Below are 25,688 nucleotides of genomic sequence, written 5' to 3' on the forward strand. Positions count from 1 at the left end.
TCTAGGCGTGTGGGCTTCAGTAGTTGTGGCATGCGGGCTCTAGAGCGCAGGCTCAGTAGTTGTGGCACACGGGCTTAGTTGCTCCGCGGCGTGTGGGATCTTCCCGGACCAGGGCTCGAACCCATTGGCAGGCGGATTCTTAACCACTGCGCCACCAGGGAAATCCCTATTTCGCAGCTCTTAAGTGCAGATGTAAATGCTTCATGTGACTAACTCGGCTGGTTTCATTTCACTTCTTGATGTGTGCAGTTCCACCAGCGTTCTCTGCTTCAGCTCACTGATGGGGAAGGAAGGCTGAGAGGAAAAGGAGTTGTGGGTTTTCCTATCTCCATCATTCCTTCTGTGTCATCATTTTCAGCGTGAATAGTTGGCCGATGCGGTGAAGTACAGGGGTGAGGAGCAATATGGTAGGTAGGGTTCCTTGGTCAGGTATGTTTCTTAGCCTTTTTTTTCTGCGTTGGAAGCGAACTCTGTTTTGAAAGGAGAAGGTGGCCTCTCTGAGCTGTTGGTGTCCTCCTTTACTCACTGTAGCTGCCACACACTGACTGGTACTCGTTCTGAGTCTCCCTGAACTCTCGTGCATTGTGGCTCCACCGGGATTCTCTGCTCATGGGACCTCACACGCTGCATGTCAGTGGGATGTTGTGAACAGCACACACGCAGATTTCATTTATCGCCTCTGCTCACACATGTGCCCGATTGTCCCCTGAGACTTCATTTACAAAACACAAGTTCAGAGATAAAATGATTGAGAATTTCAAGACGGTAACAGCAGAGCCTTAAACCCAGCACGGGACCCTCTGGAGCCTGAGGCCCTGTGCGCCTGCCCGGGTCCCACACCTATGAAGCCAGCCCCGTCTGTACGTAGTCTATGGCTCATGGAGCTTACAGTCCAGTAGAAGAGAAACATGGTAGACAATAATCGCACAGATGCATAGCTACAGCTGAGGGGAGTGCTAGGAAAGAAGACTAGAGGGGGCTGTGGAAGTGTGCACAGGGGCATGGCCTGTTCTAAAGGGTCGGACTCGATGAAGGCATATTTAATAATGAGTAGTAGGTATCTGGCATTTCACACTGCAGGTGCAAAGGCCCTGAGACAGAAAGGAACGTGGGATTGAAAGAGGCCCGGGGTGGCTGCCAGGCGGCAGGGGGATAGCAGTATGGGAGGACATGGAAGCAGTAGGTAGGGGCCTGAGCATGCAGACTTTGTAAGCTGTGTCAGGCCATCTGGAACGGGTCCTTTGTGCAGTGGGCATAGTACCAAAGGGATTAGGCTTTGGTACTCCAAAGGGAGGAGGCTACCTGTGTGACCAGATTCTTGCCCTCAGGTAAACCTAGATACGCAACCCGCTGGTCGTTAGAGCAAAAGCATAAGAAAGCCAAGTGGTGACCTCCTCATGTTTTGTTTGATCGGACAGGTCAGGGAGGAATTCCACAACATATTTGGTTCAGAGCTAAAAGCAGTGACTGGGGATCCCAAGCACATCGACGATGTGCTGTGCAGGGTGGACAGCCTGGTCACCCCCGTGGAAAGCCTGACCTTTGACCCCTTCAGCATCAAGTGCTCCCAGGACTGGAAATACGTGATGGACGACTTCAAGATCGAAGTCCTGGTAAGTAACACATCCTTCGATTCGATTTTGGAAGTGGATACCATGTTTTCTCCATGTTAAATCTGTTGGGTTATTTAGTTATGTTTAGCGTTTTTGGTTTTTTTTAAAAAAAAATCATAAAAAGGGATACCTGCTTTTTGGTGAAAAATGGAAACAATGCAGAAGAGCATCAGGTAAAAACGAATATTTCTCAGTGTCCTCTGTCCCCACCCCTACTCCCCAGGTGGAATAAGTTTGAAGCGAGCTAGACACCCTAGAATGGCTACCAAGGTGGGTTGGGTGTATAACTGGAGAGGATGTAGAGCGGCCGGGGTGAAGAATGGGACTTAATTTAGTAAGCAGTAGGGAGCCATTGAAGGTTGTTCACCAAGGCAGGGATGTCATCAGACTTATACCGAAGAGGGTTTTTCTGGCTGCAGCGTAGGTGGATCAGAGCTAGGGAAGGAGAGGAGGTGGGGAGGTGGCATAAGAGCCTGTGGCCCTAGGTGTGTGTGAGTCAGGGCCGCTCAGAGAGAACGCGACCTCCCTGCATACGGCACAGACAGGATGGCCCACCACACTCACCTTTTCGGCCTCCTGTGCGGTACACCATCAGTAGCATCCCCATTTTATGTTTCAAGTAAGTGTTTTGATAACCCCGGAGCATCTTTCACATTGTAACTGAACGTGGGATCCCCTGCTCACTGCGCAAAAGCCAATAAAGAGGCAAGGTTGGTGGAAAGGAAAGTTTGCTTTATTTTGGCTGCCGGCGACCAGGGGTGGGGGCGGACTCCTGTCCAAAGGCCAACTCCCCCCGACTGAGGGTCAGTGGGCAAGAGCTTTTATAGATGGAGGAGGGGGCTACGTGCAGAAACAGCACAGTCAGCCCTGGCAGGCAGCTTTTTAAATTTTATTTTAAAATTTATTTATTTAATTTTATTTTATTTTTGAGTCTTCGTTGCTGCGCGCGGGCTTTCTCTCGTTGCGGTGCGTGGGCTTCTCATTGCAGTTCCTTCTCCTGTTGTGGAGCACGGGCTCTAGGCGCGGGGGCTTCAGTAGTTGTGGCTCGCGGGCTCAGTAGTTGTGGCTCATGGGCTCTAGAGCTCAGGCTCTGTCGTTGTGGCGCACGGGCTTAGTTGCTCCGCAGCATGTGGGATCTTCCCGGACCAGGGCTCAAACCCGTGTCCCCTGCATTGGCAGGCAGATTCCTAAGCACTGCACCATCAGGGAAGCCCTAACACAGTTTTAAATAACTTTTGGTTACATTAATGTTCAGCATTTACTCATTATGTCTATGCAGATATTTTCACTGCTGAGCCAAGAAGCCCATCATAACCATGCAACCTTTCTTTTCTTTTTTAATGTTTATTTGTTTATTTTTATTTTTAAAATTTTTATTTATTTATTTTGTTTTTGGCTGTGTTGGGTCTTCGTTGCTGCGCGTGGACTTTCTCTAGTTGCGGTGAAAGGGAGCTCCTCTTCATTGTGGTGCTCAGGCTTCTCACTGCAGTGGCTTCTCTTGTTGCGGAGCACAGGCTCAAGTGCATGGGCTTCAGTAGTTGTGGCACACGGGCTTAGTTGCTCCTCAGCATGTGGGATCTTCCCGGACCAGGGATCAAACCCATGTCCCCTGCATTGGCAGGTGGATTCTTAACCACTGCGCCACTAGGGAAGTCCCACCATACAACCTTTCTTGTCCAACCCTTCATTTTTCCTGGAGTTAATCATTGCTTTTATTTGCATTTGCTTGGTTAGTTACATATACACTGTTAATTTTTCCAACTGCCCTAACATCTTTTTCACACACCTATCAATAGTGGGTTCCATCTGCTGAGACATATCAGTGCTATTATTTTTCCAGAGACCTTTCTTCCAGAGCTTGCTGTCTTTCTGCTCCAGTCTAGATTGTTTGCTCCTCAGACCTGTTGTGAAGCAGTTGCCCTAGGACTTCCTATCTTCTGTCATCTGTGTTGGATCCTACTTTCTAGAGTTCACAGCTTCCCCTCTCCTTGTTTGCTCTGTTGTTTTGCTGGAGTGCATTTTTTAGTAGCTTCCTGAGAAAGGTTTCATGGGACATGCATTTTTTTTTGAGCCTTGCATGTGTGAATTCTGAAATAGTAGGTATAGAGTTCAAGGTAGAAAATAACTTTTCTTCAGAAATTTGAAGATGTTCTTTATCGGTTTCTAGTTTCCAGTGTTATTAGAAGTCTGATATCACTCTGATTTAATTTTTCTAGAATTAACCTTCCACTCTGCATAGGGTGGGCTGGGGATGGAGATATAGAGTATGTGTACTGAGTGGCCTGGCTGTGTGGGGTGGAGAAGGGATCCTCTGTTTGCCCCTCCCCTTCCTGGTGCCTGGTGCCTTCCAATGCTCAGCCTCCCAGAGGTTTCCATGGGACAAACAGGTGCCCCCCGCCTCCCCCACCCATTGCCAGTGTTAGGTAGTAATTCTCTGCCTTCTGTAAAGTTAGTTACTCTCCTTCCAAAAATTCCTGAACTATCTCCTCTCCCGTTTCTTTGTCTATATGAGTTAATACTTTAATGTATTTATTTATTTATTTATGACCGTTGGGTCTTCGTTTCTATGCAAGGGCTTTACTCTAGTTGCCGCAAGCGGGGGTCACTCTTCATCGCGGTGCGCGGGCCTCTCACTATCGCGGCCTCTGTTGTTGCGGAGCACAGGCTCCAGACGCGCAGGCTCAGTAATTGTCGCTCACGGGCCCAGTTGCTCCGCGGCACGTGGGATCCTCCTAGACCAGGGCTCGAACCCGCGTCCCCCGCATTGGCAGGCAGACTCTCAACCACCGCGCCACCAGGGAAGCCCCTATATGAGTTAATACTTTAAAGATTCCCTTTTTCTATCATTTTGAACTAGTGGAGGAGAGAGAGCAGAAAACCAATGCAGCCGGTCTGCCATTTTTTTCTTTTAATATTTATTTATTTAGGTTACGCTGGGTCTTAGTTGTGGCATGGGGGATCTTCACTGCAGCATGCGGACTTCTTAGTTGTGGCATGCATGCTTCTTAGTTGCGGCATGTGAACCCTTAGTTGCGGCATGCAAACTCCTGGCTGTGGCATGCATGCGGGATCCAGTTCCCCGACCAGGGATCGAACCTGGGCCCGCTGCATTGGGAGCACGGAGTCTCACCCACTGGACCACCAGGGAAGCCCCTAGTCTGCCATTTTTAACTAGATCTCAGCTTCCACCAAAGCACAATGGAAATCCTTCTCAAGGCACTGATTTGGTGTTTTGTGAGGTAATTTGTTACTTTTGCGGGGTAATTACAGGGTCATAAGGGTTTTTTTTCTGGGCTTTTTTTGTTTGTTTGCTTGGCAGGTTATTGAGAAAGAAGCAAAAAATTTTATTGACGAATCTTTTAAGACTCTTCGATCAGCTGAAGCAGCATTTGACATGCTTTTAAAATTTAAGCATATTCGTTCACGGGAGGCCATTAATCGACAAATGATGAGGAAATTTAATGATATTCTTGCACAGTACTGTAAAGAGGTAACTGAAAAATCTATGGCTGCTGTAGCAGTAAAAATACACTTGGCAAAATGTAAACAGTTGGATCACACTGTTGTCTTTCTCATCTAAATTCAGAGAAACTGTACTTTTCCCAAATAAGCATGTTGTATAACCAAAACGAAGTGGGTTTGTTTGTTTAGTGGAGAAATTCAGTAAGAATTTATGAAGTACAATATTGTATGCCTCACGTTGTGATGGACCCTGAGTGAGTTAGTCATAGGCATAATCACAGTAACAACAGTGTAGTAGTCACAGCTACCCATGTGTGAAGGTCACGGGTGTGTTCACATACACATTCCTGTTGTAAGGACCCTTGTTATACAATGGACCCACCCAGATAATCCGGGATAATCTCCTTATTTTAAGGTCAGCTGACTGGCCACCTTAACTCCATCTGCTACCTAATTCCTCTTTGTCAGGAATGGATCAGGACCGTTAATGGGGCAGGTATCGTTTTGCCTCTGACACCTAATTACTCACATAAGAGTGCGAAATACTTATTTTAAAATGCAAGCCCAGACCATATGATCCAGCAATCCCATTTTGTGTATATACCCAAAAGAATTGAAAGCAGAGTCTCGAAGAGATATTTGATTATCAATGTTCGTAGCAGCACTATTCACAACGGCAAAAAGCTGGACATCACCCAAGGGTCCATCGATGGATGAATGGGTAAACAGAATGTGGTCTATCCCTACAATGGAATATTATACAGCTTTAAAAAGGAAGGAAATTCTGCCATATGCTACACCATGGATGAACCTTAAAGGCTTTGTGTTAATTGAAAGAAGCCAATCATAAAAAGACAAATACTCTATGATTCTACTTATATGAGGTACTTAGAGCAAAGTCATAGAGACAGAAAGTAGAAAGGTTGTTCCTAGGGGCTGAGGGAGGGAGGAATGGGGAGTTACTGTGTTTAATGTGTACCCAGAGTTTCAGGTTTACAAGATGAAAGAAGTTGTGGAGGTGGATGATGGTGCTGCATGCACGACAACATGAATGTAGTTAATTCCACGGAAATGTCCACTGAAAAATGGTTAGGATGATACATTTTATGTCATGCATATTGTACCACAATTTAAAAAATATTACGTGATAGATAATTATAAAACCTCAGTGGCACCTGCACATACACACACACACGCACACACACACACACACACACACACACACACACAATGCAGGCCTGGCCACCAATCATGTCTAGAACAGATTTCAGAATTTCCAATAGGTTGGTCAAATGATTGTACACAGTCTATAAGTATAAGGCAGTTTGGATCATTGCATGTTTTTTTTTTTTTTTGGTACACGGGCCTCTCACCGTTGTGGCCTCTCCCCTTGCGGAGCACAGGCTCCGGACACGCAGGCCCAGCGACCATGGCTCATGGGCCCAGCCGCTCCGCGGCATGTGGGATCTTCCCCGACCGGGGCACGAACCCGTGTCCCCTGCCTCGGCAGGTGAACTCTCAACCACTGTGCCACCAGGGAAGCCCAGATCATTGCATGTTTTAAACCAAACAAAAAAATTCCTACAGAGTATAGGAAAACGTAGTAAATAATAAGTAGTAAAAACCCTATTCTGTATCTCAGACTATTTCTTGACGTTCCATGTTCATTTCTTTAAAGATACAAATCTCAAGTTCAATCTTTTCTTGGCTCACAGACTGATGCTTATCACTTACAGAATACGTTTGATTGCTTTGCAGATTGACATTGTTAACAAAATCTTTGTTCAGAACCTTGACAACCCACCGCTGTATAAGAATCACCCGCCCGTCGCAGGTGCCATCTACTGGGAACGGTCCCTGTTCTTCCGGATTAAGCACACCATCCTCAGATTTCAAGAAGTAGAGGAGATCTTGGACAGTGATAGAGGACGAGAAGTACGTTGCTTCTGCTGGAAATGTCCCCTTTTGTATTTCATGGTTCAATTCTAGATGGGCGGCCTCCCTGGGCGCTGATCCTTCAGTCCAGGTGGCTGCCGGCACGGAGTGGGCTACGCAGAGTTGCCTGCGTAAAAACAGCTCAATTTCAAACCCATGTCTGCAATTTAGAAGGTCTTTTCTGTGGTCCCTGGGGACCACATCTCCATACCTACCTGTGACATCTTCCAGGTGGCAGTCACATGACCTCCCCTTGACCTTGATCTTCAGCCTCTCCAGAGGGTGACCAGCAACTTTCCGATAATACTCTCCCTCCCCCACCCATGCATTTTTGTCTGTTATATCACAGGGGGTGGGAAACCTTTTCTTTTATGGTCCAAGAGTAAGTATTTTAGGCATTTGAGGGTCGGATGGCCCCTGTTGCAACTACTCAACTCTGCCTTTGTAGCAAGAAAGTGACCATCGATAACACGTAAACAAACAGGTGTGACTGTGTTCCAATAAAACATCACTATGGACGCTGAAATTTGCATTTCGTATGCTTGTTACACGTCATGAAGCACTGTTGTTCTTTTTGAGTTCCTTCATTCTTAGCTCCTGGACTGCAGCAAACCCACGGGCTGAGGTCTGTGAGCCCAGTTAATCAGCCTAGATTTCAAGCCCTACCATGGCAGACCACCCCTCCAACGTTTGTGCAAATCTGCCTGCTTTCTTTTGCAAAATGTGTTAACTCATAATTTTTTTTTTTTAAAGAGAGACAAAAAAAATGTTATTTTCAATGACAAAATGACCGTTGCCTGACTTCTTTGGTAGGTAAAGCAAAAATATCTGGAAGTGGGTAGGACAATGAAAGGCTACGAAGATGAAAAGTATAAGCAGTGGAAAGAGACGACAGAACAGGTCCTGCCGACTCTCATGAGGAAGAGTCTGCTCGCTAAGGTGTGTCTTTCTAGATCCGCGTCCTAGATTCCGGGGCGGCCTTGTAATGTGGTGGTGACTACTATTTCCTTGAGATCTGATGTGTTGACTCTCATGAAGTTGCGAGGTATTTCCAAAATCAAAGGCACAGAAGGGCAGAGGCTGACCCGGGAGAAGAAGAGAGGCAGAAAGAGAATAGATGGAGGAAGCAAAATGTCACCGTCAGGGAACACGCTGGGGTTAGGCAGCCCTCCTGACTCCTTGGGCAAGTGGCTTAACTCTGAGCTCCAGTGACCCAGTTTGTAAAATGAGTTGGATCAGAAACATGCAATTAGTTGAACTGTATATGAAACAGCTGACAGTTGATCATTTTTAACCTACAGAAAAATGTCACTTCCCATGATTCAGCCGCATCTTTAGCACAGGGTCCGGCACATAGCAAATGCTCAGTAAATAAACACTAGCTAGGAGGTTCAAGGGAAGACCTGGGCCTGGCGGTTTTCGGTCTTCGGTACTAAAAGGAGTGAAGAGGCCAGGTAGGGCCTGTCAGGAACTGGACACCTTGTGTCCTATTCAAAAGGGGCAGCTGCTACCCAGCTTCAGTCTGTTCTTTGCCATTTATCATCAGCTTTTCCAATTTTTCAAGGGAAACCAGATTTCTGGATTTTTACCTTCCGTTGCCCAAATTTCGAACGTGGGTGACTAAATCGAATTCTTTAAAAACTCTGTTCACCAAACAAAATATGAATTCTAGCTAGTTCTGGCCAGCTCCCCAGTCTGTCAGGGCAGGCCATTGATCTTTTTCAAATTCACGTTTAACTTGGGTTGCGTTGATCTAATTGCTTCTTGGACCGCCCTTCCCACGATGTTTTGTAAAAACACCGTCTCTCCCACAGACTTCTGCTGCTGGTGATGAAGCCCAGAACTCTGACAGGGGGGTTGGTTTTGCAATCAACTTTTCACCTGCTCTCAGGGAGATTATTAATGAAGCAAAGTACCTGGAACAGCTGGGGTTCCCTGTCCCGGAATTAGCAAAGAGTGTTGCCCTCCAGGAAGACAAATTTCTTAGGTAAGAAGATTCTTCTCTTAAATCAACAGTAAACATTTTTTGTCTTGGGACCCCTTTGCGCTCTTCAAAATTATTGAAAACACACCCCCTACCCATGCCAGAGCTTTCATTTTTGTGGATTTTATAACCGCCAATATTTGCCAATTAGAAATAAAAACTAAGAAATGTTTAAAATATGTGTTTATTCATTCATCTAAAAATAACAACGATAAATCTATTTCATGTTAACCTAAATGACATTTTCACTTTTTCATTTTTTAAATTAATTTTTACTGGGGTATAGTTGATTTACAGTGTTGTGTTAGTTTCAGGGGTACAGCAAAGTGAATCAGTTCCACATATACATATATCCACTCTTCTTTAGATTCTTTTCCCATGTAGGTCATTACAGAGTATTGAGTAGAGTTCCCTGTAAGTAACATTTTTAAATAAAAAGTAACCAATATTTTCCAAAAAGAAAGTTAGTGGGAAGAGTGGCATTCTTTAAAATTTTTAGTCTGGTTAATGGTCTTTTGTATCCTACCTGTAAGGTTATTAATCTTTTTATGAGCTCCACTGTATTTTTCTCACATCAGTGACTTTCCTGTAATGTGCAGGTACACGGATGGGATACAACGTATGTTGGATCATTATCACGTGCTCATTGGAACCTTAAATGAGGCAGAGGCTCTTCTCCTTGACGACCGTTCCCAGGAATTAGTAAGAGTGTTTAGGTCTGGATATAAGAGGTTAAACTGGAACTCACTAGGTAATATAATTCATCTATCTATTGCCTTTTAGACTTTGGGATATAAAAAATCATTCTTTTAGATTGTCTTAGTTGAATTATAATTTTTCTATATATGTAGATATGGTTAACAAATACGTTTTCAGCATCAGTAAAGTACACTTTGTGGAACATGGAATCCATCTCAAGGCTTTAGTTAGGGGTGAAGGTGAGTAGACAGGGTGCCGTTTTGACATTCGACTGACCCAGAGCTTTCTCCTCCAAAAATAAAGTGACTTTTACTTTTTTCCCTTAAAACTGAAATTTAAAAAAAAAAAATTAATTAATTTATTTATTTTTGGCTGCATTGGGTCTTCGTTGCTGCACGTAGGCGTTCTCTAGTTGCAGCGAGCGGGGGCTACTCTTCATCGCAGTGCGCGGGCTTCTCACTGCGGTGGCTTCTCTTGTTGCAGAGCACGGGCTCTAGGTGCACGGGCTTAAGTAATTGTGGCACGCGGGCTCAGTAGTTGTGGCTCGCGGGCTCTAGAGCGCAGGCTCAGCAGTTGTGGCACATGGGCTTAGTTGCTCCACGGCATGTGGGATCTTCCCAGGCCAGCGCTTGAACCCGTGTCCCTTGCATTGGCAGGAGGATTCTTAACCACTGAGCCACCAGGGAAGCCCTAAAATTGAAATTTTAATTTCGAGATAATTACAGAGTCACACGCAGTTGCAAGAATTAATACAGACAGATCCTGGGTATCCTTTGACTGGTTTTCCGCCAACAGCAACTTCTGCAAAACTGTAGTGCAAACCACAGCCCAGATTTTTACATCGATATAGTCAAGACACAGAACATTTCCACACCACAGTGATTCCTCATGTCACCCTTTTGAAGTCACACCCACTTCCCTCCTATCCCCATCCTCTACTGAACCCCTGGCAGCCACTAATCTGTTTCCTGTTTCTATAATTTTGTCATTTTAAGAGTGTTACATAAAATATTATATGACCCTTTTGGTGTTGGCTTTTCTCACCCAGCACAATTCTCTGGAGATTTTTCCAAGTTCTTGCCTGTTTCAACAGTTTGTTCCTTTTTATCAGTGAATAAAAAACAGTATGGTATCAATGTTTGTTTCACCATTGACCTAGATATCCTAGAGAATATATAGGTTGTTTCCAGGTTTAACTATTATGAATATACATTTGTGCTGTAGAATCACTTGTGTACAGGGTTTTATGTGAACATGAGTCTTCATTTCTCTGGGATAAATGCCCAGGGTTGTACGGTACTTGTGTGTTTAGTCTTTTTTATTTTTTAATTAAAAAAACTGAAGAATAGTTGATGTACAATGTTATATAAGTTATATATACAGTATAGTATACAGTATAGTGATTCACAATTTTTAAATGTTATACTCCATTTATAGTTATAATAAAATATTGCCTGTGTTCCCTGTGTTGTAGAATATATCCTTGTAGCTTATTTTATACATAATAGTTGGTACCTCTTAATCCCCTACCTATGTTGCCCCTCCCCATTTCCCTATCCCTCTGGTAACTACTAGGTTGTTCTCTGTATCTGTGAGTCTGCTTCTTTTTTGTTATATTCATTAGTTGTTTGTTTAGTCTTTTTTTTTTTTTTTAATGTCATAGTGTTGTCCAGAGTGGCTGTACCATTTTACATTCTCACCAGCAATATTCATTTCACTGTCTCTAGATCTTGGCCAGCCTTTGGTATTGTCACTATTTTTAAAAATTTAGCCATCTGATAGCTGTGTAATGATAGCTCATTGTGGTTTTGATTTGCATTTTTCTGTAACGGCTAATGATGTGTTTGTTTGCCTTTATATATCCTCTCTGGTGTAATGTCTTTTTTTTGTTCTTTTGCCCATTTTCTAATTGTATCACTTGCTTTTTTACTGTTGATCTTTGAGAGTTCTTTATATATTGTAGATACTAGTCCTTTATTGGATATGTGGTTTGGAAATACTTTCTCCCACTCTGTAGCTTGTCTTTTCATTCTCCTAATAGCATCTTTTGCAGAGCTATTTTGATGAAGTCCTATTTATCAGTTTTTCCTTTTATGGATCATGATTTTGGTGTCAAGTCTAGGGACTCTTTGCCTAGCCCTAGATCCCAAAAGTTTTCTATTTTTTCTAAATATTTTATAATTTTATGTTTTACAGTTAAGACTGTGATCAATCTTGATTTTTTTTTTTTTGGTACAAAGTGAGAGACTTAAGTTGCAGTTCATTTTTTTTTCCAATTGTTGTAGCATTGTTTGTTGGAAAGGCTAACTTTTTCCATTAAATCACTTTTACACCTTTGTCAAAAACTAGTTGAGTGTATTTGTATGGGTCTATTTCTGGGTTCTCTATTCTGTTCCATTGATCTATGTGTCTGTCCCTCTGCCAATATCACAGAGCCTTGAAGCCTTAATTATTGTGGGTACAGAGTAAGTCTTGAAATTGGGTAGACTGGTAACCACTGATCTTTTTATTGTCTCTATAGTTTTGCCTTTTCCAGAATGTCATATAATTAGAATCATACAGTGTGCAGCCTTTTCAGATTGGCTTCTTTCACTTAGCAATAAAATTTAAGGTTCCTCCATATAATTGTGCATTTCTTTTTATTACCAAATAATATTCCATTGTGCGGCTGTACTGTAGTTTATCTGTTCACCTGTTGAAGAACATCTTGGTTGCTTCCACATTTTGGCAATTATGAATAAAGCTAAAAATGTTCATGTGCAGGTTTTTGTGTAGTGATTTCTTTTCTTTGTTCTTCTTTTTTTTGTTTGTTTTAAAATTACAGATTCAGTTTCCTTAATAGTTATAGGACTATTCAAGTGATTATTTCCTGTTGGCTGAGTTGTGTAGCTTGTGCTTTTCAAAGAAGTGGTGCATTTCATCTAAGTTGTCAGATTTATTGTGCAGAGTTGTTCTTGTTGCTCCCTTATTATCTTTTTAAAGACTGTACATCTTTAGTGATCCCTCCTATTTAATGCTGGATATGGTTAATTTGTGTCTTCTCTTTTTTTCTTTTCAGTCCTGCTAGAGACTAGTCAGTTTTACTGGAGCGCTTTGTTTCATTGATTTTATCTGTTGTTTTTCTGTGTTTAATTTTACTGATTTCTGCTTATCTTTATTATTTCCTTCTGCTTGCTTTGGATTTATCTTACTCTTCTTTTTCAAGGTTCTTGAGGTGGGAACTTAGATCATTGATTTGAGATCTTTCCTCTTTTCTAATGTATGCATTTGGTGCTATTAATTTCCCTGTCAGCACTGCTTTAGCTGTGTCCCACAGATTCTGATAGTTGTATTTTAATTTTTATTCAATTAAGTGTATTTGAGAAATTTCCCTTGAGACTTCCTCCATGACTCAGGGATTATTTAAAAGTGTGTTGTTTAGTTTCAGAGTGTTTGGAGATTTCCCCTGTTATCTTTCTGTCATTGTTTCATAATTTGAGTCTGCTGTGGTTGGAGAACATACTCAGTATAATTTCAATTCTTTTAAATTTGTTGAGGTTTGTTTTACAGCTCAGGATATAGTCTATCTTGTTTTATGTTCTGTGGCCACTTGAAAAGAATATGTATTCTACTTTGATGAGTAGAACGTTCTATAAATGTTGATTAACGTTGTTGGTTCATGATGTTGTTGAGTTTTGCTATATCCTTGTTGATATTCTGTCTAGTTGTTCTGTCAATGACTGAGAGAGGAATGTTGACATGTCCAATTATAATCATGGATTTACGTATTTCTTTTTTCAGGTCTATCATTTTTTACTTCACATATTTTACAATTCTGTTGTTTTGATGCATACAAGTTTAGGATTGCTATGTCTTCTTATGAATTAAACCCTTTAATCACTATATAATATTCAACTCTCTCTGATAATTTTCTTTGTTCTAAAGTCTTCTTTACCTAATGTTAATATATCCATTCTGTTTTTCCTTTGATTAATGTTTGCACAGTATATGTTTTTCCATCCTTTACTTTCAACTTGCTGATAGAATTGTATTTGAAATGAGTTTTTTGTAGACAGCATATAGTTGGGTCATGTTTTTAACCTACTCTGTCTTGGTGCATTTAGACCATTTACATTTCATGTAGTTATTGGTCTGTTAGGGCTTAAGTCTGTCAGTCTTTTTGTTTTCTGCTTGTTCTTTTTGTTCCTCTGTTTTTCTTTTACTTGCCTTTCCATGGGCCACTTGAACACTGTCTCGAATTCCATTTTGATTTATCTGTAGTGTTCTTACAGCATTTTTTTAGTGGTTGCTCTAGGTTACATATACATAACATTACAGTTTACTGGTTTGAGTGAAGTATAGAAATCTATAGAATTTTACCAGTTTGAGTGAAGTATAGAAACCTTAACTCCCCTTACCCTCTCCCACTTATGGTATAATTATCTAAATATTTCTCTAAATACATTTTGGACCACAACAGACAGTGTTATAATTTTTGCTGCAACCATCAAACCTAAGTTAGGAAGCTCAAGAAGAGAAGGAAAAAGCTATTGTATTTTCCTATATTTTTTCCTACTGTGCTCGTTCTTCCTCCCTGACGTTCCCAGGGTCTTTCTCTTACTGGGTCCTTTCTGTTTACAGAACTCCCTGTGGCCATCCTCACACCCTATGCTGTAGCAGCATAGGTCTGCTGGTGACGTAATCGCCTAGTTTCCCTTCTGAGAATATCTTGATTTCCCCTTTGTTACTGTCAGGTGGAAGTAGAAATCCAGGTTCCCTAGTCAGCCTTCACTGACAATCGAGGGGAAGCTCCACCTAACTGCTGGGAGGGGTGGGGGTCCCAGCCCCCCTGCAGTCTCCACTGACACTGTGGGGTGGCAGGGGGCGGTGCTCGTGGCTGGACCCTGGAGGTGAAAGTCCCATCTACCTCCATGGCCTCCTCTGATGCCAGCACGGCAGGCATAAGGGGACAGGGGTTTGGGGCACCTCATTATAACATTCTGAGGGTGGAAGTCTAGGCCCCCTCCACCTGGCCCTTCTGGCATGGGTGAGGGCAGGGTCACATTTTTATCTGTGGTGTTTGGCTGGAGCAGAGCAGTTATTGTCTAAAATTTTGTCTTGCTAGGGTGTCCCTCTCTTGGTCCTTTGGTCAGAGAAAACAGGATTTTCTTGAGGCCTTTTTTGGGTGCATGTGTGTCTGTACCCATGGGCACTTATGGGTCGCCGGCTCCTTCAGCTCCAGGTCTGGGATACGGATCCCAGGAAAAAGATCCCAGGGCCCTCATCACCACATCATTCCTCGGATCCTGGGGTCCCCGCTGGTTGGCTGTCTCTCCCCCTTTTGGCGTCTTATATTTGTTTTATGGCTAATGTGCAGGGTTCTTAGTTGTATTTAGCAGGAGTAATAAGGAAAAGTACATACTTCTTTTTCCTTTACTTTTAAAAATAAACAAGGCATTTATGCTATTTTTTTTCCTTCTTCCTCTTTCCCTTCCGTTGCTCCAAATCTTCTCCCCGTTTTTTGTTGTCATTTCCTTTTCTCCCCTTCCTCCCTTCTCCTTTGTACAGAGAACATGTGTGTTTGGACTGTGGCTTCCAGCGTGAAACCTCTGGATTAAAAGTCCAGCTTCTACCCACGTGACTCAACTTCTCGGAGGCTCCGTTTCCTCATCTCTAAAATGGGCCTAATCTTAGTACCCAATTCATAGGGCTGTTGTAAGGATTCGATCATGTAATCAACGTCACATGCTTAGGCCACCGCCCAACTGATCATAAGTGCTTAACTTGGGTTTACTATTCACATTCTTGCTGTTTACTTTTCTAAGCAACAGGCCAGAGGGTTGCCTAACTGTAGGCAGGGTTGCATGTAGTGGAGGGTTTGTGTTGCCATGGCAATGAGAAGGCAAGAGGGTTGTACCTCCTCTTTCTCCCCACCACGCTTCAGATACGATGATGCTAAAAAGCAAACAGAAGAAATGTATCGTTTGCTTGATCCTGAGCACCGGCTCCTTGTTCCAGTCCCCAGGGACCACGTGGATCTCTGTCACCTCAAAAACCCAAGGGGATGGAAGGAGCACGATCCTTCCTGTGAAGGGATGTTGGCGGGAGGGATATGGAAAGGAAGAGTTGAAAGCCAGCTATCTTTCTTTTGTTCTTTGTCTTTTTCTCCAAAGGTATTGCTGACTACATAACTCGGTGCAAACAGGCCGTTGGGAAATTTGAGTCCCTCATCCACCAGATTCATAAGAATGCAGATGACATTTCTTCCAGACTTACCTTAATAGAATCCATAAATCTCTTTAAGTATCCAGCACCTAAAAGTGAGGAAGAACTCCCAGGTAGATCTGACTTCTTGTTTCTTTGATTATGGAAGGAATGGAAAAACCTCTTGGGTATGATTGTGCGCGCGCGCACACACACACACACACACACACACACACACACACACACACAGAGTTTATTCCACAAATGGAATAAAAACATGCATCATAATCTCAGGCATTTACTTGAAAAGATCATGGGTAATTCTTAGTTTTTGCTGTGTTTTATGTATTGCTTACATAGTTTTACAAATTCCTAAGTTATGAAAATCAATAGTACTTTTGTCAATAACTTTGTAACAGTACGGTGAAATGTGTTTTATGGGCTCACATTTACTTGTTCAAACAGGGTATTTTAAGCTGTCTTGGACTAATCACCAAGGAGTTAAGGATTAGTTAACAAGCAATTTAAGACAAGCAAGATCGCCCAAAGGCAAAGCATGTACAAGTGGCATTCATTCCCATGTTGTCATGTATTTTTTGCTTTGGATGTGTCTCGCTTCGGGTGGTGTTGATTTATTTTCTGCTTTTGATCAAGATTGGAGGCTGCTTTCATATTTGCAAGATATACAGCTAATGTTTGGGTTGCTTCTTGAGTAATGTCCCTTCCCGTGTTTGTGAAGAGCTGTAACAGGTGTCTTCCACTGCAGGCATGAAGGAATTCTTTGAGCACATTGAACAAGAAAGGGCCAAAGATGTGGACCACATGGTCAGGTGGTATCTTGCCATTGGGCCTCTACTGACCAGAGTCGAGGGGCTGGTTATCCACACCAACACGGGCAAGGCCCCCAAGCTGGCCTCCTACTACGAATACTGGGAAAACAGAATTTACGAGGTCTTGACAAAGCTCATCCTGAAGTAAGTTAATGTTCATATTGCATGTTTTTGGTTTTTTTTTTTGCGGTACGCGGGCCTCTCAGTGTTGTGGCCTCTCCCGTTGCGGAGCACAGGCTCCAGACGTGCAGGCTCAGCAGCCATGGCTCACGGGCCCAGCTGCTCTGCGGCATGTGGGATCCTCCTGGACCGGGGCACGAACCCGTGTCCCCTGCATTGGCAGGCGTACTCTCAACCACTGCGCCACCAGGGAAGCCCAGCAGGAGGGTTCTTAACCACTGCGCCACCAGGGACGTCCCAACAAATAACCTTTAAAAGATAATAATATGAAATTCTGGTGAATAAGAGGTTCATTATGGGCAGAATTGTAATTTGTGGTGATACTATAGTACAAAGTGTCATATTGGCTCATCTTCTTGTTAGGTCCCTCAACATCCAGAAAAGGAAATTATCCCTCTCCCCACTGTCTGAAAGACATACACATGTCTGTGTTCAACTGGCAACAGAGAATTGCTGTCACTCAGTATTTAACAAAATCCCAGATGACACCTTCACTTACACTGAGAGAGGCTGATTTGAAGGATATATGATGCATGAACTCTTCCCGAAGGTCTAAAGTAACCCCTGGCCAGAATGGGCATCACGTATGTGTAGAATGCTTATTGTGTGTGCTAGCCTCAGACACATGGAGGCTGTCCCTTCCCTCCTGGAGCTCCACAGCTCTGCAGCTCAGACTGGCCGAGAGCTAAGTGCCTGGACTTCACATTGGCTTAGGGTCCTTCTAAAAAACCGGCCTATGAAATTCATCACTGTTGCTATTACCTCCATATTGACAAGGGTGGTGTTCATTTTATCATATGTTTTCTTTTTTTTTAATAAATTTATTTATTTTTATTTTTGGCTGTTTTGGGTCTTTGTTGCTGCGCACAGGCTTTCTCTAGTTGCATTGAGCAGGGGCTACTCTTCGTTGTGGTACGCAGGCTTCTCATTGTGATGGCTTCTTTTGTTGCAGAGCATGGGCTCTAGGCACGCAGGCTTCAGTAGTTATGGCACGTGGGCTCAGTAGTTGTGGCTCATGGGCTCAAGAGTGCAGGCTCAGTAGTTGTGGCACACAGGCTTAGTTGCACTGTGGCATGTGGGATCTTTCCGGCCCAGGGCTCAAACCTGTGTCCCTTGCATTGGCAGGCAGATTCTTAACCACTGAGTCACCAGGGAAGTCCCGTTTTTTTTTTTATGAAGAACCCCAGAAGAAGTTTCTCTAATTTCCCTTCTGATCTTAGCCTCCTGAAAAAGTATATTTCCTCTTCTCTTTCCTCTTTCATTTTTTGTTGTTTTTAAAAAACTTCTTCATTATGATTTTAAAATTTTTGTTATTATTATTCAATTTAAAAAATTAAAAAAAATTGTTTTGTCTCCGCCACACAGCATGCAAGATCTTAGTTCCCTGACCAGGGCTCGAACCCATGTCCCCTACATTGGCAGGTGGATTCTTAACTGTTGCACCACCAGGGGAGTACCCTGGATGCAGTTTGACAAACTTCACTTCATTGATCCTTTAAATAAATCTGTTTTCTACATATTTCATTTGCTTTTTAATGTTGCTTCTAACTTTGACTCTTAAAGCAGCCCCTTAGGAGTTCCTGGGCGGTCGAGTGGTTAGGACTCCACGCTTTCACTGGCAAGGGCCCCAGTTCGATCCCTGGTTGGGGAACTAAGATCCCACAAGCCGCCTGGCACAGCCGAAAAAAAAAAACAGCAGCCCCTCGTACAGGGCTACCTCCTGAGTTTTCTCTTTCTAATACACTACGTTTTCCCTTGATCCATTCATCCATTTACCCATCAGTCCATCTATTCACTCATTCATTCATTCCAAGGTTTATTAGAGCCTGGACTGGACCAGGCACTGGACCAGATAAAGCCCCTCTTTTTCTGGAGCTTCTCCATCCTCATAGGAGAGAGATGCAAGACTCAAGGAAATAAATATTCTCTGTGAAAGAAATAAAGCAGAATAATGTTCCAGGGAGAGACTGGAAGGGCTGTTGTGATTGGGTGGTCAAGAAAGGCCACGGAGAGGCCATGCTGTAGCGGAGCCCTGAAGCTAAGGAGCAAAGCTGGAAGGGGAGGAGCTTCCTGGGGGAAGACAAAGGCCAGTGTACAGACCTGGAGGCCACGTGGGAGGAACAGAAGGAAGGAATAAAGAGAGTGAAGGGAGTGCGTAGGAGAGGAAGCTGAGCAGGCAGGGACCAGATCGTGAAGAGCCTGGAAGCAGCTTGCATTTATTCTCAGAGAGAGAAGAGTTGCATGGTTTTTTCTGGTTTTGTTTTTTTTTTGCAGTACACGGGCCTCTCACTGTTGCGGCCTCTCCCGTTGCGGAGCACAGGCTCCAGACGCGCAGGCTCAGTGGCCATGGCTCACGGGCCCAGCCGCTCCGTGGCATGTGGGATCTTCCCGGACCGGGACATGAACCCGTGTCCCCTGCATCGGCAGGCGGACTCTCAACCACTGCGCCACCAGGGAAACCCGAGTTGCATGTTTTATACACTCTCTCTGGCTGTAGGAATCACTGAATTGGGGATGGGGGGAAGAGGAAGACTGGTTTGCAGGCTAATGAAGTGTCCATCCCTGTGTTGTCCCTGATTTAATCCTGGAAAGGACAGAGTCTGGTGGGCCAGGCGGAGTGGGGACATGAGTGTTCATTTTTCCTGAACCAGAGTCAAACAGCTTTTTGGAGTTACCATTACTAAGTATCTTCCAACTAATAGGTATTCTAACTTCCCCAAAGTAGAAATGAGCTATTTGTAAAATTTGGGCCATAAAAAGGGTACATAATGAAACTCATCCCACACTGTCCATTACAGCCGTAGAATGTGTTATTCCTTGTCGCAGGCTTTTTATAGGTGGCGGCTGGGACTCTAGCCATTTTCACCCGCTGTCGGATATCTTTCACGCTGCTGAGTACTGAGTCTGTTTTATTAACCCCTCCTAGGAATTTGCAGTCTTTTAATTCTTTAATCCTTGGAAACGTCCCTTTGTTCCAAATGGAAACCATTTTGACAGCGCCCGAGATCATCCTGCACCCCAGCGCAAGCGAGATTGACAAGATGTGCGTCCACTGTGTCCGAAGTTGTGTGGAGGTGACCAAGGTAGGATCGGAACTGTGTGTTGTTTCCTGGTTGACCCCTTGTCACAGAGGGCTGGGCCTGCCAGCTGCGGACAGCAGGGGTCCCAGGAGGTCAAGAACACAGGCTCCACCCTGTCCTTTGTCCAGACCGCTTTAGTCTCTTCCTGGCTCCTCCTCTGTAAATCTCTGAAGTTTGGGGGTGTCCCAAGGCTTGATGCCGGCTCCCTTCTCACCTCTCTTTATCTTCTTTGTGCATCCTCACGACCGGTCCCGTGGCCATTATTACCAACCCTATGGAGGCAAGCCCACCACATTTCCATCTCCAACCCAGAATTCTCTACTACACAACACATGTTTCTAGTCGCCGACCGGCCGTCTCCCCTTGAACCTTAGACCTGGCGAGTACAAGATGGAATTCTTGGCTTTCCAACGTGCAGCCTGGTCCTGCCCCCATTTTCCCTACTTCAGGCAACGGCGCCAACATCCACCCAAGGGGTTGAGTCAAAACCCTGGGAGCCATCCTTGATCCCTCTTTTCTCCCGTCCACCCATATCCAGCCCGTCGGTAAGTCTGGTTGACTCGCTCCCCCAAACACGCCTCTGATCTCCCCGCTTCTCTCCTTTTCCACGTTACCAGTCCATCCCAAGTTCATCGTCCCTCACTTGAACTATTGCAGTAATGTTTCCACAGGTGGTCAGGATTATCCTTTAAAAACGTGAATCGTTTCATGTCATCCCTGTATAAAAGCCCCCGATGACTTCACGTTGCCCTTAGAACATAATCCAAACTCCTCATTCTGGTCTATGAGCCCCTCTGCAATCTAGCACCTGCCTACCTTTCTGATCAGCTCCTACCTGTTCACACCCCACTGTGCCCCAGCCTAATGCACCTCCAGCAGGTAACACCACTTCCTCCTTGAAATAGTGGCACCCCTGTTCCCTCTGCCTGGAACCTTCTGCCTCCCAGACCTTGACCTGCTGGCCCCTTCTGGTCCTTCTCTATTGCATCACCCTACTCCATCTTCTTCCTAGCCCATATTACCATCTGACCTTTTCTTATTTATTTACTTTTGCTCGTTCATGCATTGACTAGCTCATGCCACTAGAATGCAAGTTCCACAACACCATGAACTTTGTGTGTCTGTTCACTCTGGAGTCCCTAGCGCCTCGCACAGCGCCTAGCACATAATTGGCACTCAGTCAGTGCTTGTCAAATGACTGTCAGTTGGCAAATAACTCAAAGTTTACGTCTTACCGACATTGGGAAAATAGGGCCATCTTTGTGCATAAGAGATGTCACACCCCCTCAAGACACTAATATCGTTCTTTTCACTTGGTTTGTTCAGAAAGTCAAACATATCTCAGGCATTTAAAAAAATTTTTTTTTAATTAATTAATTAATTTATTTTTGGCTGCATTGGGTCTTCGTTGCTGTGCGTGGACTTTTCTCTAATTGCGGCGAGCGGGGGCTACTCTTCACTGCGGTGTGTGGGCTTCTCATTGCGGTGGCTTCTCTTGTTGAGGAACACGGCCTCTAGGCGCGCGGGCTTCCGTAGTTGTGGCACGTGGGCTCAGTAGATGTGGCTCGCGGGCTCTAGAGCTCAGGCTCAGTAGTTGTGGCGCACGGGCTTTGTTGTTCTGTGGCATGTGGGATCTTCCCAGATCAGGGCTCGAAGCCATGTCCCCTGCATTGGCAGGCAGATTCTTAACCACTGCGCCACCAGGGAAGCCCTCAGGCATGTTTTTTAGCGTAAAACTAAGTGTAGATATTACAAATAGGGAATTTCACTTCACTGTACTTGGAAATTAATGAATAAATTGCACATGTTTTATAATCTGTGCAAATAGGTCATTTATTAAACCTCGGTCATATACATTCTCTTAACTTTTAGGTGTTACATTACCAAGTCTTTGAACAGGAAAACAAAACAATCTCCAAGGGGTAAATAAATAGGAGAGACTCTTTGTGAAACATTATGGATGTTAGTCCTAGTTTTTCTTGCCAATTTATTCCCACCCCTGCCATAGATGGGCTTGAGGCTTTGTAGTGAAGACTGTTATTTTATCTTCATTAATGCTTTCTTTTATTTATTTTTATTATATTTTTATCAGTGCTTTGTTTTAAATGAAAAGAATTTTTACCTGTCCTCTTGGAAAGTGTTGGAAATGCCTTTCATTAACAAACATCTCTGCAGATAAACACTTACGGCGAAGGTGACTTAAGTCGGCCTGACTGCACTATTTGAGCTTCAGGGTTCATATTTCATGACTGAAAACAATGAGCAAAAGTTTTAAACTAGGACCGAATTACCTCATCTATTAAGTGGAAATGATAATACGATCCATGTCCTAGAGTGGGTTGGGAGAATTAAAGGCATGTGTTAAGAGCACTTAACACAGTACTTGGCAATTAGCTCCAAATAAACGTTAGCGATCAGTTTTGGTATTAGTGTTACAGCGAGCAGTAGAATTAGTAATTGTTGTTATTCCCATTCTACAGGTGGCCAGACTACGGTTCAGAGATGTTATGTATAACCACCCATGGTTTGCTTGAAAGAAGAGGGGCTCTTGACTGTACAGCAGGGAGACGTCCAATGACAGATTTGTGCTGGGACACTGGAAACTAATGTGGTTTTATACACCCGAACTTGGCTGTGCTCAAGCACATGTCTGATGATTGGCTGGCTGTTGCCTGGGGAGCCTCGGTTCTCCTGGGGCTCCATCATCACGTAGGCTAGCTGAAGCTCGTGCATCTGGTGGCTGCAAGGTTTCAAGAGCATGAGAATAGAAGCTGCTCGGCTACTTGAGCCCCGGGCTTGGACCTTGCATAATGCCACTTCCCCTGTCTGTTGGTCAAGTCACAGGCTAGCCCAGAGTGGGAAAATAGGTACTCCCAATAGACCATTTTGTCAACAGACAGAATCTCTTGATGGAAGGCACAAGGGATTGTGGTGATTTTTTGCAACCTAGCACAGCTTATCAATAATAAAGTGAGATCCCTTACTAGCAAGACTTATTACTGAACATGATATGTACATAGGAAGCAAAGTAGATACTGAAGGACTGTCTTTTTTCCCCCAATTCTTATTTTGCCAGAATTTTGTTCGCTGGATGAATGGCAGCTGCATAGAATGCCCCCCTCAGAAGGGAGAGGAAGAAGAACTTGTTACAATCAACTTTTACAATGATATTTCTCAGAACCCTCAGATAATTGAGCAGGCCGTTATGATCCCCCAAAACATCCACAGGATTCTGATCAATCTTATGAAGTACCTGCAGAAATGGAAGCGGTACCGACCGCTCTGGAAACTGGACAAAGCCATCGTGATGGAGAAGTTTGCTGCCAAGAAGCCCCCTTGTGTTGCCTATGATGAGAAGTTGCAGTTCTATTCCAGGATCGCCTCTGAAGTGATGCATCACCCCTTGATCAAGGATGAGCACTGCATCCGCCTTCAGCTTGGACCCCTGGCGAACACCGTACAGGAAAATGCCAAGTCCTGGGTGGTTTCACTTGGGAAGCTCCTTAATGAGTCAGCCAGAGAGGAGCTCCATAATCTGCACGAAGAGATAGAGGTAGTAGGGCCCCGGGTTTCATGATCTTCTGGGCTTCATTCAGCGCTATATTTTTTTCCTCTATGCTTATTCAGTGTCACTTTGAACTCTCTTTTATAGTTCCTGACCAAAAACCTGAAGAAGAGCCCCAGTACCCTTGAAGATCTCAAGTTTGTCCTTGGAACAATAGCAGAAATTAAAAGTAAATCTTTAGTGATGGAACTAAGATACCGGGATGTCCAGGAGAGGTACCGCACCATGGCGATGTACAGTCTCTCTGTAAGTGAACTCTTTCCTTTTCTCCCTTCCTTCCTTCCTTCCTTCCTTCCTTCCTTCCTTCTTTCCTTCCTCCCTCCCTCCCTCCCTCTCTTCCTTCCTTCCTTTGTGTGTTTTTGTTTTTATTTATTTATTTATTTATTTTAAAATTTTTTTGGCTGCACTGTGCGGCATGTGGGATCTTAGTTCCCTGACCAGGGATCGAACCTGTGCTCCCTGCAGTGGAAGCGTGTAGTCCCAACCACTGGACTGCCAGGGAAGTTCCTATTTTATTTATTTATTTTTTTTGCGGTACGCGGGCCTCTCACTGTTGTGGCCTCTCCCGTTGCGGAGCACACGCTCCAGACGCGCAGGCTCAGCGGCCATGGCTCACGGGCCCAGCCGCTCCGCGGCATGTGGGATCTTCCCGGACCGGGGCACGAACCCGTGTCCCCTGCATCGGCAGGCGGACTCTCAACCACTGCGCCGCCAGGGAAGCCCTATTTTATTTTTTAAAAATACAACATGATTATATTTCAATACACAACCAAAATGCAAAACACCATATTAAATTGATGGCAGTAAAATATGGTATTTCATTTGTATTGCATGACAAATGGTTAACATCCTTAGTCATAAATGAGTTCTTAAAAACCAGTAACAAAGACACTGATATACCAAGGGAAATGAAAAAAAAAAAATGGAAGAAAATGAAATAACACAAGTGACTAGTAAGGATTAAGCATCTATGAAGATGACTGAGCTGAACAATAACCGAAGAAAAGCCATTTCTTTGTAATATCATATTACCAAAGATTAAAAATCTAACATTTATACAGTTTTAGGAAACAGACCCACATAAACACTGGGGGACAAGATTGATGAGGTCCCATCTATATATTAATAGTAGGGGAAATCTAGTTTGAACTCAAACTATAAATTTTGGATAGCCTTAGTCCTAGGAGTTCCAATTCACTGGAATTATTTCAATAAATTAGTTGGATAAATTTACAGTTTATATATAAACCATGTTTACTACATAGAAAATTTGTAGTATATAGACCCACCAAAAATGACTTGCATATTAATTTTTTTCTCAATACACCCAAAAGGATATGCACAAAATTTCTTTAATAGTTGTTTTTATTTTATTTTAAGCGAACTCTTTTCTGAAGCTTTTTATGGTTGGGTTGAATTCTAAGGCCCTTTTCAGAAAGACTTCTCAAATATACAATAAAGTCAATTGTTTATGACTTTAAGTAATAAAATTTAAATGTAAAGCATGGTTATTTAGAATAATGACAACTTAGAGATTATTTCTCGATCTTGCATGGATCAAATAGTGTTTTTTGTCGACTGGTCTGTAACTGCACACTATTTTGGTTTTTCCCTCTTTCTTTCTTTTCTTTTTTTTTTTTGGGTACGCGGGCCTCTCACTGTTGTGGCCTCTCCCGTTGTGGAGCACAGGCTCTGGAAGCGCAGGCTCAGCGGCCATGGCTCACGGGCCTAGCAGCTCTGTGGCATGTGGGATCTTCCCGGACCGGGGCACGAACCCGTGTCCCCTGCATCGGCAGGCGGACTCTCAACCACTGCGCCGCCAGGGAAGCCCCTCTTTTTTTTATGTTAATTTTCTTTTATAAATAAATGGCTGTTGCAAAAATGATAAGGGGGAAGAAGAGAGATAAGACGATAAAAGAAACTGGTAGAAGATAATAATTCAATTGTCTTTATTTAGGGTTGTTAAATGTGTGTTTCAAAGACCTTTAGAAAGTCTGTGGATGAGTTTGAGGGTATCTGGGATCTCCTTGAAATTGTATGCAAAATTTTGCGTGCTCTGCATCACATAATACCTAGAAAAGAATCCACTGGAAAAACAAAGTAGAAGGGAGAAACAAAGAGCTGTTATAAGCCTGAATTTGCATAAAATTTGTATTT

At 43.6% G+C, this 25,688-nt stretch overlaps 1 protein-coding gene across 1 annotated transcript in view; it reads left to right on the top strand.

Moving 5' to 3' along the window:
• DNAH10 (dynein axonemal heavy chain 10) overlaps window positions 1-25,688 on the top strand; it is a 146,999-nt gene that overhangs the window by 26,890 nt on the left and 94,421 nt on the right. Inside the window, exons 11-21 of the mRNA XM_082853790.1 lie at window positions 1,424-1,613; window positions 4,933-5,103; window positions 6,834-7,010; window positions 7,824-7,949; window positions 8,825-8,997; window positions 9,594-9,745; window positions 15,846-16,010; window positions 16,643-16,850; window positions 19,813-19,969; window positions 23,043-23,519; window positions 23,619-23,777. Of these exons, the coding sequence (XP_082709916.1) occupies window positions 1,424-1,613; window positions 4,933-5,103; window positions 6,834-7,010; window positions 7,824-7,949; window positions 8,825-8,997; window positions 9,594-9,745; window positions 15,846-16,010; window positions 16,643-16,850; window positions 19,813-19,969; window positions 23,043-23,519; window positions 23,619-23,777 (2,155 nt within the window). The remainder of the gene's footprint in view (window positions 1-1,423; window positions 1,614-4,932; window positions 5,104-6,833; window positions 7,011-7,823; window positions 7,950-8,824; window positions 8,998-9,593; window positions 9,746-15,845; window positions 16,011-16,642; window positions 16,851-19,812; window positions 19,970-23,042; window positions 23,520-23,618; window positions 23,778-25,688) is intronic.

Source organism: Leucopleurus acutus (genome assembly GCF_964270905.1).
Source record: "Leucopleurus acutus genome assembly, chromosome: 13".
Classification (NCBI taxonomy): Eukaryota; Metazoa; Chordata; class Mammalia; order Artiodactyla; family Delphinidae; genus Leucopleurus; species Leucopleurus acutus.